The sequence below is a fragment of the Dermacentor variabilis genome, chromosome 11 (assembly GCF_050947875.1).
Source record: "Dermacentor variabilis isolate Ectoservices chromosome 11, ASM5094787v1, whole genome shotgun sequence".
NCBI lineage: Eukaryota > Metazoa > Arthropoda > Arachnida > Ixodida > Ixodidae > Dermacentor > Dermacentor variabilis.
Window position 1 is genome coordinate 37,994,897 of NC_134578.1, and position 20,266 is coordinate 38,015,162.

General features: G+C 44.5%; 1 protein-coding gene across 1 annotated transcript; it reads left to right on the forward strand.

Moving 5' to 3' along the window:
- The first annotated feature begins 670 nt into the window (after window positions 1-670).
- LOC142564164 (receptor-type tyrosine-protein phosphatase H-like) lies at window positions 671-19,829 on the forward strand. The gene is made up of 8 exons (XM_075675051.1): window positions 671-1,447; window positions 9,542-9,838; window positions 15,501-15,785; window positions 16,410-16,712; window positions 17,622-17,882; window positions 18,435-18,719; window positions 18,830-18,968; window positions 19,495-19,829. Exons 1-8 carry the CDS (start codon window positions 1,171-1,173, stop codon window positions 19,574-19,576), a joined length of 1,929 nt encoding a protein of 642 aa, XP_075531166.1. The 5' UTR covers window positions 671-1,170; the 3' UTR covers window positions 19,577-19,829.
- Window positions 19,830-20,266: the final 437 nt, after the last annotated feature.

A 20,266-nucleotide genomic window follows, 5' to 3' on the forward strand; every position in this document is an offset into this window, starting at 1 on the left:
TGCGACAGAAGCATGCGTCATAAACTTCAATGAATTGCTCTTTCGGAATGTACCTGTACCTGTACGTGTTTTAACGGTCGCGATTCAATAAACATCCAGAAGGCGGATCAATATTGGTTATGAAGACGCGCGAGTAGAATGATTCGAACAGGCCAGTAATCACCACGTATGGAAAAAGTTGTATTTTCCTTAGGTTTTCTTACTTCCCATGAGTCTTGCGTTGTTCGTCGGCCAAGTTCATCAGAAATGCACACAGAAGGGTATTCGTGAAAGAAATAATTGCTTCTGAAATGTAGCGAAGAATGTGAATGTTATACATTTGAAACCAAGTAACATCATGTTTTTGAAGTTTTTCTTAGCGCTTACTGAAATTTATTTATTGGGAGTGCAAGGCATCAATGATAAACACGAAACATACCTCTAAAATATATAGACGCCGCTCTACAGCAGCATCGCTGTTTGAGGGTCATTGTTTAGTTTTGGGAAAGGTATACGCGCCACAGGTTCATAAGTTGTGCTGAACGGCGCAATAATTAGCTAAGATTCTAATTATTATGCGCCATTCATTACCTTTTCTTCCACTTCCTCATTACCATTATTTGAATATGTTTCTATTGCAGTTGAGTGAAGGCAGCGCAATAAAATAGGGGCCAATAATTTAAAAGTGAGAACCAGCAGTGGTTTTCGTGGATCTCTTCAAGCAGAGCTGTAGAAGTTCCTATGCTGTTGCTCTTTTGTACCTTGTTATAGCGATAGTGAGTAGAGACCCCACCGGATTTTGTTGGCTCGCTCGCATAATCATTAGAAGAGCTTGCTAACGTTCCAACCTAGTGCCGCAGTGCGGCAGTTTTCCAGCACATCTTTCACTGTAAAAATGGAAACACGGATGACAAGAAGCTTTAAAATAACGTTGCGAATCGCTGTATTACTCGACCCTGTTTTATACCGCAGCAGCCCAAGCAAAGCGCGCCTTTGATGTGACTACGTGTACTAGTGATCTGCAAATGGCGGGGTAATCAATTAACCCTGGCTGTCCAAGCACGCGAACGTAATTAAGGAACCGGCTCCCAGATTATGCTGGCTGCAGCAACGTTCGGTCATCTGCAGTAGAGACACTCTGTGGCGCTGGCAGTAATTAATACTGTGAACTTTCACATTTCAGTTCCCTTGATGGACTCGGTCACTGTGAGTGCGGTGACTGCAAGCACGCTCAGAATCTCTTGGATGGCGGAATGGAAGTACAAATTGCGTATCTCCGTCTGCCCATTGGAAGGTCTGAAAAAACGTTGCAATGAGCACTTCATCGATGGCTTGGCGCATGTTTACACAATCAGTGGACTGAACAAAAGCACGCTGTACGAAGTTGATACGAACGCCCAGGTGACTCGCTACGGACTGACTTGTACCGGTCCTGTGTTTGAACAGGACGTGACAACATTTTCTTCAGGTGAGTTAAGAAATTTCTTGCTATTTTTTTCTCCAACTTGGGCACGAATCGAATGAGAAATACAATTATATACAGCTCAATAAATACTTACAGTGCATGAAATACGAGACGCGAGGCAGGAGCATGATCATGAAGAGGTAAAACCAGAAACTTAGTTATGTCTACTACTTACCCGTTCATGTTCGACTTTCTGTTTTGTTTAGCGGAAACATTTTCAGTGCCTGCAGGCCAATAATACTGTTCGAGCTTGCCCCAACCCATGCCTTTAATTAGTAAATCATTGTGAACGAAACATAACAGTGTATGACGAAATGGTGCGTGAGACCATTCCGTAAGGCTCGGTACGAATTTTGTTCTTTTTAGCGGATGGCCAACATACATGCACTCATAAAGGCTGACACCGAAGAGCAAAAATGATGCAGCTTTTCGATTGGCTCCAACTTTACCAAGATCGTTATGGAAGGGTTCTTTCAAGATATTGTATGATATTGCATATCTTCATTGATGCAGTCATTAGACGTGGGAAATTTGAGTCTACTTTGCCACAGCATGTAAAAGAAACGATAAATGTGTGAAGTGAATTCACGTTTTGCAAACTCAGATGCATAAGCTTTACTTTTCGATACCCTTGATTTACTTTCATTTGATGTCATCATCATCATCATCATCATCAGCCTGGTTACGCCCACTGCAGGGCAAAGGCCTCTCCCATACTTCTCCAACAACCCCGGTCATGTACTAATTGTGGCCATGCCGCCCCTGCAAACTTCTTAATCTCATCCGTCCACCTAACTTTCTGCCGCCCCCTGCTACGCTTCCCTTCCCTTGGGATCCAGTCCGTAACCCTTAATGACCATCGGTTATCTTCCCTCCTCATTACATGTCCTGCCCATGCCCATTTCTTTTTCTTGATTTCAACTAAGATGTCATTAACTCGCGTTTGTTCCCTCACCCAATCTGCTCTTTTCTTATCCCTTAACGTTACACCTATCATTCTTCTTTCCATAGCTCGTTGCGTCGTCCTCAATTTGAGTAGAACCCTTTTCGTAAGCCTCCAGGTTTCTGCGCCGTAGGTGAGTACTGGTAAGACACTGCTATTATATACTTTTCTCTTCAGGGATAACGGCAACCTACTGTTCATGATTTGGGAATGCCTGCCAAACGCACTCCAGCCCATTCTTATTCTTCTGATTATTTCCGTCTCATGATCCGGATCCGCCGTCACTACCTGCCCTAAGTAGATGTATTCCCTTACGACTTCCAGTGCCTCGCTGCCTATTGTAAATTGCTGTTCTCTCCCGAGACTGTTAAGCATTACTTTAGTTTTCTGCATATTAATTTTTAGACCCACTCTTCTGCTTTGCCTCTCCAGGTCAGTGAGCATGCATTGCAATTGGTCCCCTGAGTTACTAAGCAAGGCAATATCATCAGCGAATCGCAAGTTACTAAGGTATTCTCCATTAACTTTTATCCCCAATTCTTCCCAATCCAGGTCTCTGAATACCTCCTGTAAACACGCTGTGAATAGCATTGGAGATATCGCATCTCCCTGTCTGACGCCTTTCTTTATTGGGATTTTGTTGCTTGCTTTATGGAGGACTACGGTGGCTGTGGAGCCGCTATATATATCTTCCAGTATTTTTACATATGGCTCATCTACACCCTGATTCCGTAATGCCTCCATGACTGCTGAGGTTTCGACTGAATCAAACGCTTTCTCGTAATCAATGAAAGCTATATATAAGGGTTGGTTATATTCTGCACATTTCTCTATCACTTGATTGATAGTGTGAATATGGTCTATTGTTGAGTAGCCTTTACGGAATCCTGCCTGGTCCTTTGGTTGACAGAAGTCTAAGGTGTTCCTGATTCTATTTGCAATTATCTTAGTAAATACTTTGTAGGCAACGGAGAGTAAGCTAATCGGTCTATAATTTTTCAAGTCTTTGGCGTCCCCTTTCTTATGGATTAGGATTATGTTAGCGTTCTTCCAAGATTCCGGTACGCTCGAGGTCATGAGGCATTGCGTATACAGGGTGGCCAGTTTCTCTAGAACAATCTGTCCACCATCCTTCAACAAATCTGCTGTTACCTGATCCTCCCCAGCTGCCTTCCCCCTTTGCATATCTCCTAAGGCTTTCTTTACTTCTTCCGGCGTTACCTTCGGGATTTCGAATTCCTCTAGACTATTTTCTCTTCCATTATCGTCGTGGGTGCCACTGGTACTGTATAAATCTCTATAGAACTCCTCAGCCACTTGAACTATCTCATCCATATTAGTAATGATATTTCCGGCTTTGTCTCTTAACGCATACATCTGATTCTTGCCAATTCCTAGTTTCTTCTTCACTGTTTTTAGGCTTCCTCCGCTCCTGAGCGCATGTTCAATTCTATCCATATTATACTTCCTTATGTCAGCTGTCTTACGCTTGTTGATTAACTTCGAAAGTTCTGCCAGTTCTATTCTAGCTGCAGGGTTAGATGCTTTCATACATTGGCGTTTCTTGATCAGATCTTTCGTCTCCTGCGATAGTTTGCTGGTATCCTGCCTAACGGAGTTACCACCGACTTTCATTGCACGCTCCTTAATGATGCCCACAAGATTGTCGTTCATTGCTTCAACACTAAGGTCCTCTTCCTGAGTTAAAGCTGAATACCTGTTTTGTAGCTTGATCTGGAATTCCTCTATTTTCCCTCTTACCGCTAACTCATTGATCGGCTTCTTATGTACCAGTTTCTTCCGTTCCCTCCTCAGGTCTAGGCTAATTCGAGTTCTTACCATCCTGTGGTCACTGCAGCGCACCTTGCCGAGCACGTCCACATCTTGTATGATGCCAGGGTTAGCGCAGAGTATGAAGTCTATTTCATTTCTAGTCTCGCCGTTCGGGCTCCTCCACGTCCACTTTCGGCTATCCCGCTTGCGGAAGAAGGTATTCATTATCCTCATATTATTCTTTTCCGCAAACTCTACTAATAACTCTCCCCTGCTATTCCTAGTGCCTATGCCATATTCCCCCACTGCCTTGTCTCCAGCCTGCTTCTTGCCTACCTTGGCATTAAAGTCGCCCATTAGTATAGTGTATTTAGTTTTCACTCTCCCCACCGCCGATTCCACGTCTTCATAGAAGCTTTCGACTTCCTGGTCATCATGACTGGATGTAGGGGCGTAGACCTGTACAATCTTCATTTTGTACCTCTTATTAAGTTTCACAACAAGACCTGCCACCCTCTCGTTAATGCTATAGAATTCCTGTATGTTACCAGCTATATTCTTATTAATCAGGAATCCGACTCCTAGTTCTCTTCTATCCTCTAAGCCGCGGTAGCACAGGACGTGCCCGCTTTTTAGAACTGTATATGCTTCTTTCGGCCTTTTAATTGCGTCTTTTAATTGGGGAAGCCAATATCGGCGGCACAGGTGGAACGATTGTTGTGGGAGTTTACAATAGCACGAATTGACCTGACCTTTTGGGTTGGTAGATGCACCACGGACCCATGTGATTAAATGACATCATTATATTTTATACAACAGGAAAACAGTGCTGCAGATCCAACGCTCATCGAAGACGCTTTACAGCATAGCGCTTTCGTCCCTGCCCTTATATGACAAACGTGAAACACCCCACCAGGTGACCCCCCTGAAGCACGCCTATCTGTCACAGCTGTCCCCGGAATAAGGCGCAGTTTATTGTTGAAATATCTTCAAGGTGGGCCACCTTACACCGCAAGAAGCCCACCAAGCAGATGCACAACACAAAAGCATAGAACGCGTCATATTGACACAGCTTTATCAGCGCAAAAAAAAAACAAGAACGGCAATGAGGGCCACGCTAAGGCCAACGTATATGCACGTGCACTGCACATACGTATTTTCTTGCGTTCGCACCTTGTCTGATAAACATTCGATTGAGAAACGGCGCTGTCCGTGTGTGCTTCTTTGTTGTCCATCTCGGTTTCAAACTTAAAGAGCTGTTCGAAAATGAATCAATATGAACTATAGCTCGACTTTCTGTTCTATTATAAAAATCTTCACTTTGAAGAACTTTATGCGCCTGATTACGTATGCTCGTTGCACTAAAGATATTTAGGTATTCCCTCTTGCATCACTGCGTAATTCAGAAGAGAAGATTGCCGGCCCCCGGACATTTCTAGGGATAGTAATGATGGGTCTACGTAAAAGCCGATTCGCTATGAGGGTTGTACTGTATGAGAGCTACTCGGCATGAGTAGCTCACCAGTTAGTCTGGTCGCCGAAGGGTTCGTTTCAAAGACTTTTGCTTTTGAGACGAACTCTCTGAAGTGTAATTGCTCCGATATACCAAACGGCGCTGTGGCTCAGAACACACACACGTTCTCTCGTCTACGAACTCCAGAATTTGCTGCATCCGAAAAGCCAATTACGCACATGAATCCAGAAGGCAGCTCCAATTAAGAATAAGCCCTATAATTGTGGGCAGCCACCAACATCAGCGCATAATTCTCTTACTACGGGTGCGTTCTGCAGCTTCGCTCGAGACACATGCAAGTGAACTGGCGTGGGATCCGTTTTTAATTAGTGCTACATTTTTTTTCCGCATGAACAAATGAGTGCCGAAAAGAAGAGATCGCCTGAAGGAACTTCGTCTCGCTCTGCTAAATGCTATCCATAATTTTCTGGCGAAACAGAAGCCATGAAATCAATATTTTAAAAGTAGAATAATCAGCAATTATCTCTCCCGCTTGCGTCGCCGGACAATGCGATTGATTCGGTGCCCACATACTGGCAGGGGCTTTTTAGTGGTTAATGTGAATATTTTCGGGTGGAATTTCACTGAATCTTGATCAATGAAAAAAAAAACTCTTATAACTGTGGATTCTAACTTTTCTTTCTTTACTATAAAGCTTTTCATCGGGCGAGGAGGAAATGGTGCGCGGGGAGTCTTTCCTCCTTTCTGGCTTGTGCGATCTTGCGCGGTGCTGCTTGAAAGTATTTCTGTCGCGTGCTGCGGAACAATTTCGAGATGTTTTACATCGTACTTTGCAAAATTTATGCAATTTCCATTCATATAAGGTCGTCAAGGAAGCCTTTAATTCGGTGCATCAGTAACTACAGTAGGCGGAAATATCTCTTGGGGGCGCGAACACGCGACGCGCATTATCAGCAGTGCTGCGTGTATCTGTTGTGAACTATATTACGTATATCGGTTTTACTTCAACGAAGAGAACCAGCGTGTCTGTATTGGCGGTATGAAATCGTAAATCTGCTCACAATCTGGTCGTCTGGCGTAGGGACTAAAACATAAGAGCGCATGATGGTGTACGGCCAACATAAGGCAACGACGAAACATCTAAGCGGCAGGCGACTTCAGTATCTGTGATACACCGACATTTTTCTCACGCATTTCGGGTCTATCAGGCCTGAAATTATTATATCTCTACGCTAGCCTCCTGCATGAGGCCGATGGCGCTGCTCAACACAGCGATCCCTGCGGTTGGTGAACCAGCGTGATACATAATAAGCTATGTGCTTCGGCATTGCCTTTTTGTCCTGTAAAGACGTAATATCCGAGAGGGATCGCATAAAAAGAATGCGATGGCTACTTGCGAGGGCAAAATTGCTGTAATAGGTGTGAATGCGTCGTAGGGAACGGAATGAACATAACCGAAAAAAAAATCGAATATTATCGTCTTTCTCGAAACGGAAAGAGAAAACGGGCTAACGCCCCAATGCGACCTCGCATAGTCACGCCGAACAGCGTTTGTAGATCTATAAACGTTGATGGCGTATGCTTGAACCATGCGCTATATATAACAAAGATATCTGTAATCCAGCGCCTACGACTGCTTAGGACGCTCGCGCAGTTCGTAAACGGTCGCTATGCTGGACAATCTTAATTAAAACTGTAAGACATGCTGTTATTACTAACCAAAACTATATTATTCATGGGTGAAAACCTCATCCACCGGACCAAGTAGTAACGCAATGTAATCTGCAGCCAGCAGTTTGAACGCTTGTCAAAGCATAACAGCACTGCTCCTATCGCAGCAGAACGGTACTCACACTTACGATCGTCGCGTATGTTTCATGGCTCCTGAACCGCAGGTTAGAACAAGAGGATAACGCTGCAATGATGTCACATTAGTAAATGGAACATTCAGAAGTGCACAATGAACTCCGAGGCTGATTGCAGGCTCAAACATGCGCGCACACATCGCGCTGCGTGCTCCGTCTGCCTCAACGCCAGCAGAAAGTTCAGCCATACCGACTTGAACCACTTCAGTACGTCTCACAGAACCGTTTTCCATGTAAAAGACGCCACGTCGTACTAATAGACCACACGCACGCGAAAACAAACGCCAGAAACCGCCGCCGAGCTCATACCTGCCATGCAAAACGGAGAACTTGCCCAAGCCAGTATGCCGACTGCCCGTAGATGGCGCGACTGCGCAGCAATATGGAATACATACTTTTGGAAATACGGTTGTTTGCTTTAAATCAGGGGTACAATTATGACTCGACGGAAACCAAAGGTCAGTCAGTCGCCTCGCATTGGGCGCTCACGGGAAGAATAGAAATGAAGCTGTGCAGGGTGATATGGGCTGGACTAGATTTGAAGTGAGGGAAACTGGCAGTAAAATTAAGTATGAAGAATGCCTGAGGAATGTGGAAGAAAGTAAATTGGCTGGGAGAGCGTTCAGGTATCTGCACAAGAATAAAATTGATTCGCAGTGAAGGAAAAGAACTAGGAAGCTTAAAAGCAACTATGCGGCCTGTAGGGTGGGCAACACAGCAACAAAGAAGGACCAGCGGAAAATCAGATAGGCTTAAATAATATCATGGGGGCCGGCAATGGAAAAGAAACCTGCCATGAGTAACTACTTAAGAGGAAAAAACGAAATCAGGAAAGAAACTATTTATGATAGCTCAAAGGGAAGCTCATTACTTTTCGAAGCAAGATCGGGATGCCTTAGAACACGCACCTATAAAGCGAGATATAAGACGGAAGAAGAAGCATGTGCTTGCTGCGGTAAAGCTAGGGAGACTATGGAGCAGGTTTTATTAGAATGTGAAGACGTGTACCCAGCTGTCGATTCAGGCGCCACTGGCCTCCTTGAAGCGATTGGGTTCAGGGAGAGCAGTGAAAAAGTAAACATGTCCGCAATAGGCATTAGTAAGAGGCGATTAGAGGATTGGTGAAATAAAAGTAGGGAAACGACAAAAACCGGAGACGTACAAAAGCACAGTTTGGAATAGGCGATCAGAAAATTTGGATGGAGTTGTTCATAGTGCTTTTTTTTTCCTTTTTATTGTTTAACCTAGGTAGGACATTAGGCAGCATAATAGCAAGAGCTTGGTGGCGCCACCTACCGCACCGTTCCAAAGGGGACGCTCATAACATCCATCCATCCATCCATGGTGGCACCCATGAAAAAACTGTCTATACCAATTTTTTTCTTTCTCTCTCTCTACAGACACGGCTCATTAACTTAGGCAGCTGAAGTCACTTTTAGCAAAGAACTGCGGTTTGAAGTTTGACATGTAGAGCATAGATGTTTAGCATACTGCAGAAAAATATTAAGACATATTAAGATAACGTTTTGCAGATTAAGGTTGTTTTTGACGGGATCAAGCTCCCTGCACACAATTTTCAACGCAAACACTCTCGATATGAAATGAATCTGATGCTGTACAGAGTTTTAAAGTGAACAGTGTCGCAGGCAACACGGAACGCGACCTTCTGTAGCAAGTTTTAGTTGGACAAGCATTATGTGACAACGCTCCCTTATCAGTGCATAGCAGCATTATTGTGAAGAAAAATCTCCTGCATTCTTTCTTTAAACATTCGGTCGCTCGGCCGGTTGTCGGTCAGTCGAATGAGGTGAATGTAGATCACGCGAAGGCGCACATGGTATTGGAGCTGTCCAGGGCAGCGGTGCAGTCGCGGCTGTGAAGTCCGGTGAAGTGTCTTGGGGGACGTATTCACGCAAGCTATTTATCGTGCATCGCAGCCACTCAAAATAATGTCAAAGAACTGAAAAAATGTGTTTGGCAGGTCGTCACAGGTTCATTTAAAAGTTTGGTTGCTGAAGATGGGCCTTTTTACTTGTCCTCAGATATAGGCCCCGTGCGAAACCTGAAGTACAAGGTCATCAACGTAACGGTGATATCTGCAAGCTGGGACGAGCCTTCCGAAGCTGATGAGGTTGACGGATACACCATGGCTTGTAAAAGTCATGCCAGCGGCCAGTCTACAACTGCTGATTACCATCATCCCGGAAACGTGAGCTTTGTCTTGGACGTGAAGGAGCAGCTGGCGAATTTCAGCTGCACGGTCAACGCGTTTGCAACGAGAGAAAGCGGACGTCAAGAAGGCCTGCCTGCCACGTTTGAAGTAGCAACTTACGGGATAGGTTTGTTATCTTACTTTCTTATCTCTTTATTTATACTGATTGCATTCGTTGAAGCAGCAGTCTATAAGCCAAACTTATGCGCCCGTCTTAACTGCGCACCGTATTTCGTTGCCCCATATAGTTCCTTATCTATCCGCAGAATGACTGCGCACAAGTAGTCATTGTAAACAAAAGTTTCCGTGCCCCACTCAGTAATGAGGACTCGGGATAATGTAATCATACGGCTTACAATAAGATGTCGTAACTAATTAGCAGTGTAGCTATATTTGGATGAAGGAATAGCTTCGCGGTACATGGCGGTAGACGAGGCACAGAAAATAAGACAAGACAGCATTCCGGCGCATTGTGCGCTTTTCGAGCGGCGGCGTCTTCGGTACTGCTGCAAAGTCGAGGTGAGCAAATTTTAAGGGGGCGGAAAGAAAAATGTACTCGCGTATTGAGATTTAGGCGAACAATAAGGAGACCCCGGTGGCCAAAATTCAAAGTCCCCCATACAGCGGGTCTCATAGACGAAGTAGTGTTTGGTGCGTTATGCTGAACTACTGAACACTAATTGCCTAATTAAATGAGTGATTTGTGTCATTAGTTCGAAAAAAGTCGATGTTCCAGCATTACTTGCTCACGGCGAGCAAATGACTGCAGCCTAGCTGAACGGAAAATTTTCTTCCTAAGTTTCCAAGTCAGCTGCGGATCTTCGATGGATCGTGCTTTAATAGCACATGAAAAAAAAATAAAACACCAAAATAATCTTGAAATAGAGAAATGAATACTGGCAAATGCATATATTTGCGATAATCATTTGCTCACTTTTAATTTAGCGATGGCAAGCTAGATCCGCAGGAAGAAACGGATCGCTGGTTCAGTCTGCACTATAGCTCTAAGCAACTTGTCTCTGTGGCGCCCTGGTGCAGGACATAATATTTCGGCGGCAGTAATCTAGGCCACGCTCGTCCGCCGTCTAAATTGTGTGCACCGCCTCATCATGCAAACCCACCTCTGTGAGCGTTGTGACAATTCGTACTACGCGCAAGACATAACGAAGGTGCCCCTTTGCCTTTTTTGTGTCGCGGACTTGTGCAGCTCCCATAAAGACGAATCCCGCATATCCGATTTCACGTTCGCCCCAAATACCATGGTATGCCTCATCATTAGTCTACACGACACGGCGTTTGTGCGAAATTCCGAGTTTGCTTCTGTCTTTTTTTACAGGCACTTGAATAATGAGCGAGTTCGATCGGCTCGATCGAGGGGCTGGCGACATCGCTGCCCACTATCATTTCTGCCAAGTACTTTCTGTTGTTTCATTTAGGCGCAGCTTCGCACAACTGTGAACGCGTTTTCTTTGTCTTTATCGTATCCGTCTTTCTCTTTGTGAATAATCACTGCACCGTCAGGATATCACGTAGAAACGCCATAGTGTGGCGCATGCGAGATGTGGACAACAGTAGTCGACTCCAACGCGCACACGGTGACAGGAAGACGCGCCATCCATTTACAAAAGCGTTCTTGCGTGTGGCTCGTCTTTGTGCTACGCTAGTATTTCACTATTGTGCACGAGCTCGCTTCGTGACTGCAGCGAGGGCATAGCAGCCTACGAAACTATCGTCAGCTTTGAGCGGGGGAAAAGGATAAACCGAAGGCCCAGATATCTTTAAAAGCAAAGCTTTTCTTTGCGAATATTCCCGCGTTTCCTTATCCTGGGAGCTGAGTGGCTGTTCTGACGCCGACTAGGCCAACCAATCCCAGTGCAGGAGGTGGTCGTCACGGCCGCTCGGTTTCTCGCGACGCCACCAGATGGCTCTGGTCTCCATGCATCCGCTGCAGCGGTGGCGCCGGGCGTGCGGGAATGAATGAAGGAGAACCAGAAAGCTCGGCTTCGCGCATCCGTGACTACACGGTAATGAGGAAGTGAACGTTTCTTGCGTATACAATCTATTCGAATTATGCTACGTACGTATGCTCATGGTGCCTCTGATACCTCGACGCATTCAAGCGTTCGTCGCACCCGCTAGAAGTCAGCAATTGCGCTTAGAAAACGGCTCGGTATAACTTGCGTGCGCACGCGCTTGTGTGTGCGTGCGTGGGTGTACTTGTGCTTCGACTATTTAGGCACTCACACAAAGATTTGTTGTATATAGATTGCAACTAGTTCGATGAGCTTTAATCATCACCATGTTATGCCACCGAAATCGTGGGGAAAATTATTTGTTGTTTGAATTGAAGTGTAGAAATGACAGGCTAAATGGAAATGAAAGTGGGCGAATAAACAACTTGCCACGGGTGGAAGCCGTGCGAGCAATCCCCGCATTGCGCTTATGATGCCCTACCACTGAGCTACGGTGACAGCTGTATGCGTTCTCGCGTAATATTGTATCTGCGCTACACTTGATCTTGGGAGTATTAGCGAGAGCCTCTGAGAGAGTGGTAGGCGTGACCCAAAACTTTTTGACCTGTTATAGAGAGCAAATTTCAAAGACTAAATATAAGCACTTTCGAACTGCTTTGGGCTATAGCGTCCTTGTTCTTGGGCTAGCTATCATTTAAAGTAATAACTGCAGCGTTAACAAGACGAATACATGAAACATGACAGGCCAAGCGTGCTCTCTACCGTTTTTCTGGTCAACACTCTCGTGGGCGCCTTGTTAACGCTAAGGTTATTCCTTGGAGGGCGCCTTAGTGTTCATGTTCCCACATTGTGTCCGCGTCTCGCTTGCACTATGCTAACATTCTATATATAAGCTTGTAGTCCTAGACTACCCCGTAGCGACAAGAGTGAGGGTAAAGCTTGTTACACCATATAGCGCTAGAAGGAGCGCACAAGGGCTGGATATATATATATATATATACCCGCCGTGGTTGCTCAATGGCTATGGTGTTGGGCTGCTGAGCACGAGGTCGCGGGATCGAATCCCGGCCACGGCGGCCGCATTTCGATGGGGGCGAAATGCGAAAACACCCGTGTGCTTAGATTTAGGTGCACGTTAAAGAACCCCAGGTGGTCAAAATTTCCGGAGTCCTCCACTACGGCGTGCCTCATAATCAGAAAGTGGTTTTGGCACGTAAAACCCGAAATATTATATATATATATATATATATATATATATATATATATATATATATATATATATATATATATATATATATATATATAAATTATGGGGTTTTACGTGCCAAAACCACTTTCTGATTATGAGGCACGCCGTAGTGGAGGACTCCGGGAATTTCGACCACCTAGGGTTCTTTAACGTGCACCTAAGTCTAAGCACACGGGTGTTTTCGCATTTCGCCCCCATCGAAATGCGGCCGCCGTGACCGGGATTCGATCCCGCGACCTCCGTGGTCAGCAGCCCAACACCATAGCCACTGAGCAACCACGGCGCGTGTATATATATATATATATATATATATATATATATATATATATATATATATATATATATATATATGTTGTGACACAGCAGTTATGACGACGTTTATTACGTGTCGGAGATGCGGCGAACCGACCACGCCCACAGCACGGTTCACACAATTAAGAGGAAGCCCCACAAGCGACGATGAAGAACCCCAACCCCACATGATGATGATCATGTATAGATGAAAAACAATAGATGAAAGAGAAGCCAACAAACACTGACACCAAGGACAACATAGGCGAAATTACTTGTGCTGAATAAATGAAATAAAGAAACGACCAAATAGTGGAACTAAGAGTGGATGAAAAAACAACTTGCCGCAGGTGGGAGCCGAACCCACAACCTTCGCATTTCGCGTGCGATGCTCTACCAATTGAGTTACCGCGGGGGCATTTCCCCATCCGCTTTCTTGGGTATTTATGTGTACTAGTAAAACCCTGGGAGTGTTAGCCAGCGCCACCACTCATAGACCTTGGCGGCAGACGTGGAACGTCGTTTTTGCCGCAGGCGTGACGAGAAGGTGACCTTTTTGGGTGAAGGCAACTTGTCAATAAACCCACTTATGCTACTTGAAGGCATCAATGTTGCCGTGGTGTCAGTGTTTGTAGGCTTCTCATGATATGCCTAATAAAAATCGGGCCCCTCGGTTAACCCCCTTTCTTCTCGTTTATATATATATATATATATATATATATATATATATATATATATACAGTAACTTGTCGCTTAAAACTGGATTTAGCATAGCGTTCTCATGCCTCAGCTCACTGAACTGCCCTCCTAGCAGCTCCCGTAGACCCTAGTGCCCCAGTTCACTCTAAATTACAGTAATTGTAATGAAAGTATGGTTCGGCCCGCACGGAATTTATGATTAGTACATGAATTTGCCTAAGCTTCGGCTTCTGGCTTCACGCACCTCCGTGAATTTGTGAACACATCATTTAAACAAAGTACTGTTTCGTGAACAGTCACCTAAATATTAACATTGTCCGATGGCAGAATTCAAATACAGGCCGGCTAGTACAGTGGGCCGCTATTGAAACGATTACGCCAGGAACGCATGCATGGACAAGTGGCATAGAACAACCGCATGCATTTTTCGGAGGCGAGCGAGCTCGTTGAGGCGCTTGGCGCGTTTCTGTTTGGGCTTTTACCGACGCGCAGTTAGAACGCAGAGTAGAGCTTGCACGGTCAAGGTATGCACAGAAAACGCAAGTGGGGTTGTCGGCGGGCAAGTTATGCCTGGAAAAAGCACGTTTCTTTCATTCAGCAAGCACAACATCGGTTCTGAAAACGAGTTTACTGTGGAAACCGTCATAGTGTGTGTGATATTTTTGGAGCTGCTTAACTCTTAAGATACAGGAGTGCTTATTTGAAAGGCAGGAATATTAGCTTCATAACTCATAATTCGCTTCTACACACAACGCGACAATTCCCCACTGAGGAGTTGCTGCCCCAATTATTTTTATGATAAAGCTTTCTATTTTGTGATAAATAAGAAACGTGCTGCTTAAAGAATTACCGCTTCTTGTTGTTTTTCCTTTTTTTTTTACTCTGCGGTGTCCACATTTGGTTTTCCAACTTCATTAAAGGAAGATGGCGTTGCTCGGCTGCAGCCATTTTTTTTACTTTTTGGCTACAGCGCGTATCATCGATGGCGCATACGCTGATCTGTATTCATTTATCAGAACCAAATCATGACGGCAGTGTGTAGCGGAATGTTTCGTTGGCTGATACGATAACGGGAATAAGTGCCCCTGTAGCGTGCAATGGATAGCACCAGCGATAGTTCCTCACTGGTCGGGATGACCAACGGCCTTTACGCCGGCAACCTGGCCGTCTTCTGCGAGTGCGACAGCTGTGCAAGCCTCACTGCATTACGAACTGTACGCAAAACAAACTGCTAGTTTCTTAAATTCCTTGGGATACAGGGTCGGTGTGTCTTGTTCGCTGTGACCGATGTAATTATTGTGGCAAGATGTTAAGTTTAGTACTGGAAGCATCCGCATGTATTGGCGACAGTGCTCCTGGTACATTGCGATGACAGCGGTCAACATCGGGGATGCAGCCACCTTAGAAAGTTTTGCCTGTGGCACTAGACGAATGGATGGTCTCGCTAGAACGTCGATAGTGTCAATTGTACGCTCGCGTTCCAGGGCAGCCGTGGTCTATTACAGGGTACACAGCGTCTTTTTCGTTAGAACTGTCTCACGAGCTTTACGGCTTATTTCGCTTTTTTTCTTGACCAGCTGCGCCCCGTGACGTCACGCTCGTGAATGCCACAAAGACCAGCCTCACGTACTCATGGTTGGCAGATTCCAGCGCAAGGAAGTGCCGAATTCAGGTCAAAGAAATGTCTCCTAATTTTGCTGCTGCACATACCACAGGCGTGCTCTCCGAAGTATCCGACTCTACATTCATCGAACGTACGGTGTTCCGTCTGTCGCCAGGAACGTTATACGAAATATCCATTCAAAACTGTGCCGACTACTGCGGTTTGCCAACAGTCATCAGGAGCTTGACAGATGTAGATGGTGAGTAATTTGTGAGCACTGCGAGTAATAAGCAAACGTGGTGAATGGTAGATGCATGCGTGTCGTTTTTATTCTCTGGCTGGATATCAAGACAATATTCACAAATTTTTAGTCGTTGATTCATTGATGTACTTAAGCACGAAGCTTACTATGAATATATATATTATGAACATATTATTTCACGATAACTTGAAAATTCAGACAGTATCGCCGTAGGCGCATCTACAGAAAGGCAAAAAAATTAGTTTCAAGGACTGAGCTTCACAACCAAATCAGCGTTCTATTTATTATTTTCCGTCAATGTCTTTTGGCGCTACTCCTTGAAACGAACAGACGCAAATTTAATCAATTGTCTATCCTATTGCTTCATGTCTCCTAAGCTTAAACACGATAAAGCCCATAAAGGTATTCCGCGTATTCTAATCATCAGTAAGAAAGGAAGCAGAGGACATTTAGAAAAGCAAATTCACGGCTGCTTTCCGCAGCCAAAGTGAACTCACCATCTCCGCCCAAATTCAATGTGCATGCTACTATTTGGCGCATATTACTGAGGCCGGCGTTATGGAGCGATTCCTACGAATTATAGACAATCGATGTGACAACGCATTTGTCTTACGTTTACAGCGCCTTCTACTGTCTGGCAGCTGCAATCCAATCTGAAAGGCTTTACGGACGTCCTACTGACTTGGGCACGACCCCAGAAGCCAAATGGACCGATTGACGGGTACACTATCGAAATATGCAACAAGGATGCGAATGAAACTCATAGCCTAACAGTTGACCGGGAATCACCGAGTCTCAGCGTTCACCTACACAACCATTTCACGCACTTCAAGGCGTCCGTCTCCGCATACAATATTGATCATGCTCGTAATTTGACACTGCTTGGAGTTGCAGACAACATAGACTTCGTCACTCTCGGAGAAGGTAATTCTATCTTTTTTATACTGTCCCTGGTGGTAAGCCATGTCACCGAGTGCTTTTAAACAGGTTCAGACACTCTAAGACAAAAGTACACCCTTTGTGGTGTGTATCTGCCACACAATAATCGGCATCTGCCTTACTTGCGTTTCCTTTCTTAAAGACGCCGCGCCCGCTACTTTCCTTTCGGTAATGCTATGTCATGCTGATAACGCGCATGCCGTTCGTAAATGGGAAGTACCGGGCTCGCAGCGTCCATGAAAGGAAATGCGGACAAGACAAACGAGCTTTATTGTAGTGTGGCAATACACGACCCAAAGGGTGTAATTTTGTTATAGACTGTAGTATGACATACTAAATATGCACGATTGAACTTTTCTGACCATAAGACTAGCTGGACAAAGCATGATTGGTATTCATCGGTGCAGTATGTAACAACACATAATGTGTTTAGCGTTTTGTACGTTCTCTTATTGCATTTGACAAATTACTACTGTAGAAGAGGGCAAAAACTCAGACTAAAGTGACGTAATAAGAGGAGGGGAATATGTGGAGATGGCCAGAGAACGTAGCAACACAAATGTCAACGTCTAAAGATTAGGAACGTAAAGGTATTCGCAGAAAATGTTCTACTATGTTATGACTATGTCCGTTATAGCGATAATGTAAAGCTAACCAAAATTACTCAAAAGAATCTGTATGTTCCTACACATTCTTAAACGTTTTCCTCTTTGCTGTAAATTTTCATTTTATGTTTCTAATACTGGGAAGCTTCGAGATAGTGCCAAAATGCAATGAAAACTAATACGCTCATATGACTTTGATCAGCGAAAGAAAGATTGTCTTATTTACATTTTGCACTTGTGCGTTTGGTCTCTAAGTGTAGCACGTGCTCCTCAACAATTTCTGATGCAGGCCCGTTTCCTCCCCTTCCTGAAGTTGAAACCGTCGAGGAACGTCAAGCCACGCTGTTCTGGGAAACGCCCCATGACCCAAGATACAACATAACTCAGTTCTGCGTCTGCGCTAAGGGAACCAAGTGTTCTTTTACTTCAGACAATCGCTATGCTCTAGACGAATTGCTGCCATATCAAAAATACACTGTTAATGTGTCTTCTTGTAACAGCATGAGCTGCGGGGAGGCACGCTCCGTCGACTTCATCACTGATGTTGGAGGTAAGTATGACCATCCAATAATTTGCAAAAAGGTACGGAAGTTCTTCTCTATTCGGCACAGACTAAGTTTTTCGCACTAGATGTGCAGCTATACCCCCCCCCCCACCTCTACGACACATTGTCTCTTCGTTAGGGTAAATTAAAGCAACAGTAAAATGCTCGCAACAAAACGACCGCTTTTGTTTTAGTGGATAATTTTTAAAAGCGACCGCTTTTGTTTTAGTGGATAATTTTTATATGCAACCTGATGGGAAGCGTTCTGCTTCAACTCTTAACTGCACATTTTGGGCGGCTAAATAGCTGCCTAAGAGCTCCCAAAGAATGTGCATGTAGGATAGTTCAGTGGTCTGTCCCCAACGGCTTACGTCATACAAAAATTATTTAATGTGTCCATCAGGAATCACGAGGTTTCATTTGGCATATGAGAAGCACATGTGACCATTGAAAAACACGAGGTCTTGTTTGACATATGACAACTCATAAATGTCCAAAAGACTTATGTGAAGGATAGTGCTGTGGCCGATCAATAATATATTTTGTTTCTTGTTATAGTTCCGTCTCTTCCCAGAACCTTAACGATCGAGTCATTGGGAACATCTTGGATTGAAATGAAATGGCAAAATCCTGAAACCCCAAGTGGTCCCATTAGCGGATACATCATTACATGCAGCCATGGAGAGCAAGACATTACGGCCACGACTAATGAAACCATGTTCAACGTGACAAGCTTGAAACCAGGGAGCCTCTACACTATATCTGTCTGTGCATTTAACGATGGGCGTCTGCGAAGAAAGCGTGGCCCCGCATCACTTCTGAACGTGTCTACCGATTCAGAGCGTAAGTTGCCACCTCACACCGAAATTTTTCTTTCATCAGTGCGTTCCCTATCGTGGCTTATAACAGACAGCTGCAACATTCAGTAATGCAGCGCCATTTATCTTTTGCAGGAATACCACTCGAAGGTACATCGACCTCCACAATAGCGACTGTAGTCACAATATTGTTTGTGGTGACACTTGTCGCAACACTTTACATCACACTTCAAAAAAGAAGACAAAGAAAGCTGGCACGATCTGTGGAGGAGTTGTAAGTTGGTTACGGTCAGAAATGCTCATCGCTCTAAAGAATTTATTGCCTTGCCTTATTAATTTCCTGAGCTGCTTTCACCACTTTTGGCGCCCACTGATATAAACAAAGACCTAATTTAGTCAACGAAACTTAGCTTCCTTTTCTACTTATTGGAAATTCAAAGAAATTATTTTTCTTTGACGATGCTACGTTCATTATCTATGTAATGACAAAAGGTAGAGATGTGATTACGCTGCAGACTTGAATGCTATGATGTTTAATACAATCAGGCCTTCATTGCTCACGAACTACTCGATACTGTTCATATGCTAATGATACTTTTTTGTTGATACTTTCAATATCGGTTAAAATATTCAGTCATCAGGGGCTGTACGCTAGGCCAGTCGTTGTACTGCAAACAATGTACCAGTAAGCAGCTTAGTCTAAATGGTATTACCTGAACTTTATTAGGTTAGTGTGCCAGATATGAACATGTGCAATAATAAATGAAATCTAATTAGTTACGATCGATTTTCTCTTTCAGTGACTGCCACCCACTGGTGTCCGAAGAAACATCACAATCACCGAGAAAGTACATTTCAAACTGCTTTTCTTCGAGCCTATGAGTCCTGCCTAGAGAAAGAGAGAGAGAGGTAGAAAAGAGCAAGGGATCAGGGCGACTACATTAGCGATCCCAAGCATTTATCTGTGCAAGGAGCTGCAAACACAGCGTAACATACTGTGTTTATTATTGAAAAGACTTTCTCGCCAGGTATGCGCCTGAAAGATCACACAGAATCCAGTATTTATGCATGTGCCAGCTCTCCTAGGTCACTTATCTTTATAAATAGGGTAATAAAGAGGATGTGCTATCTTTTATCTATGAATATCTATCAATGACCGCTTATGGCAACCCAGCAGAAGCTGAAGCCTAGTAATTTGTACATATCCCGAGTGCGCCGGCGCGTACATATTTCCGTGTTTAATTACCTGCTGACTCATGGCCGAACACATCAAGCGATGAAACATTCCGGCGGAACCAATCTCACGATGGATCTCGGCGTTAACGTGATTAGCGTAGAAGCATTAAAGCGACACGCCGTATCGCAACCGCCCAAACACCTCACGCATGAGTCATATTTGCATCTAGACTACTCTCTCGTGCTTCGATGGATGGATTCTATGAAAGTCCCCTTTGTAATGGGGCAGTGAGTTGCGCCACCAAGCTCTCATTATATTACAGAGAAGGCTGTAAATCACCAACCTTCCGTAGTTTTTTCTGCGTCCGGTAATAGAAACGGACTTAGCAATTCCTC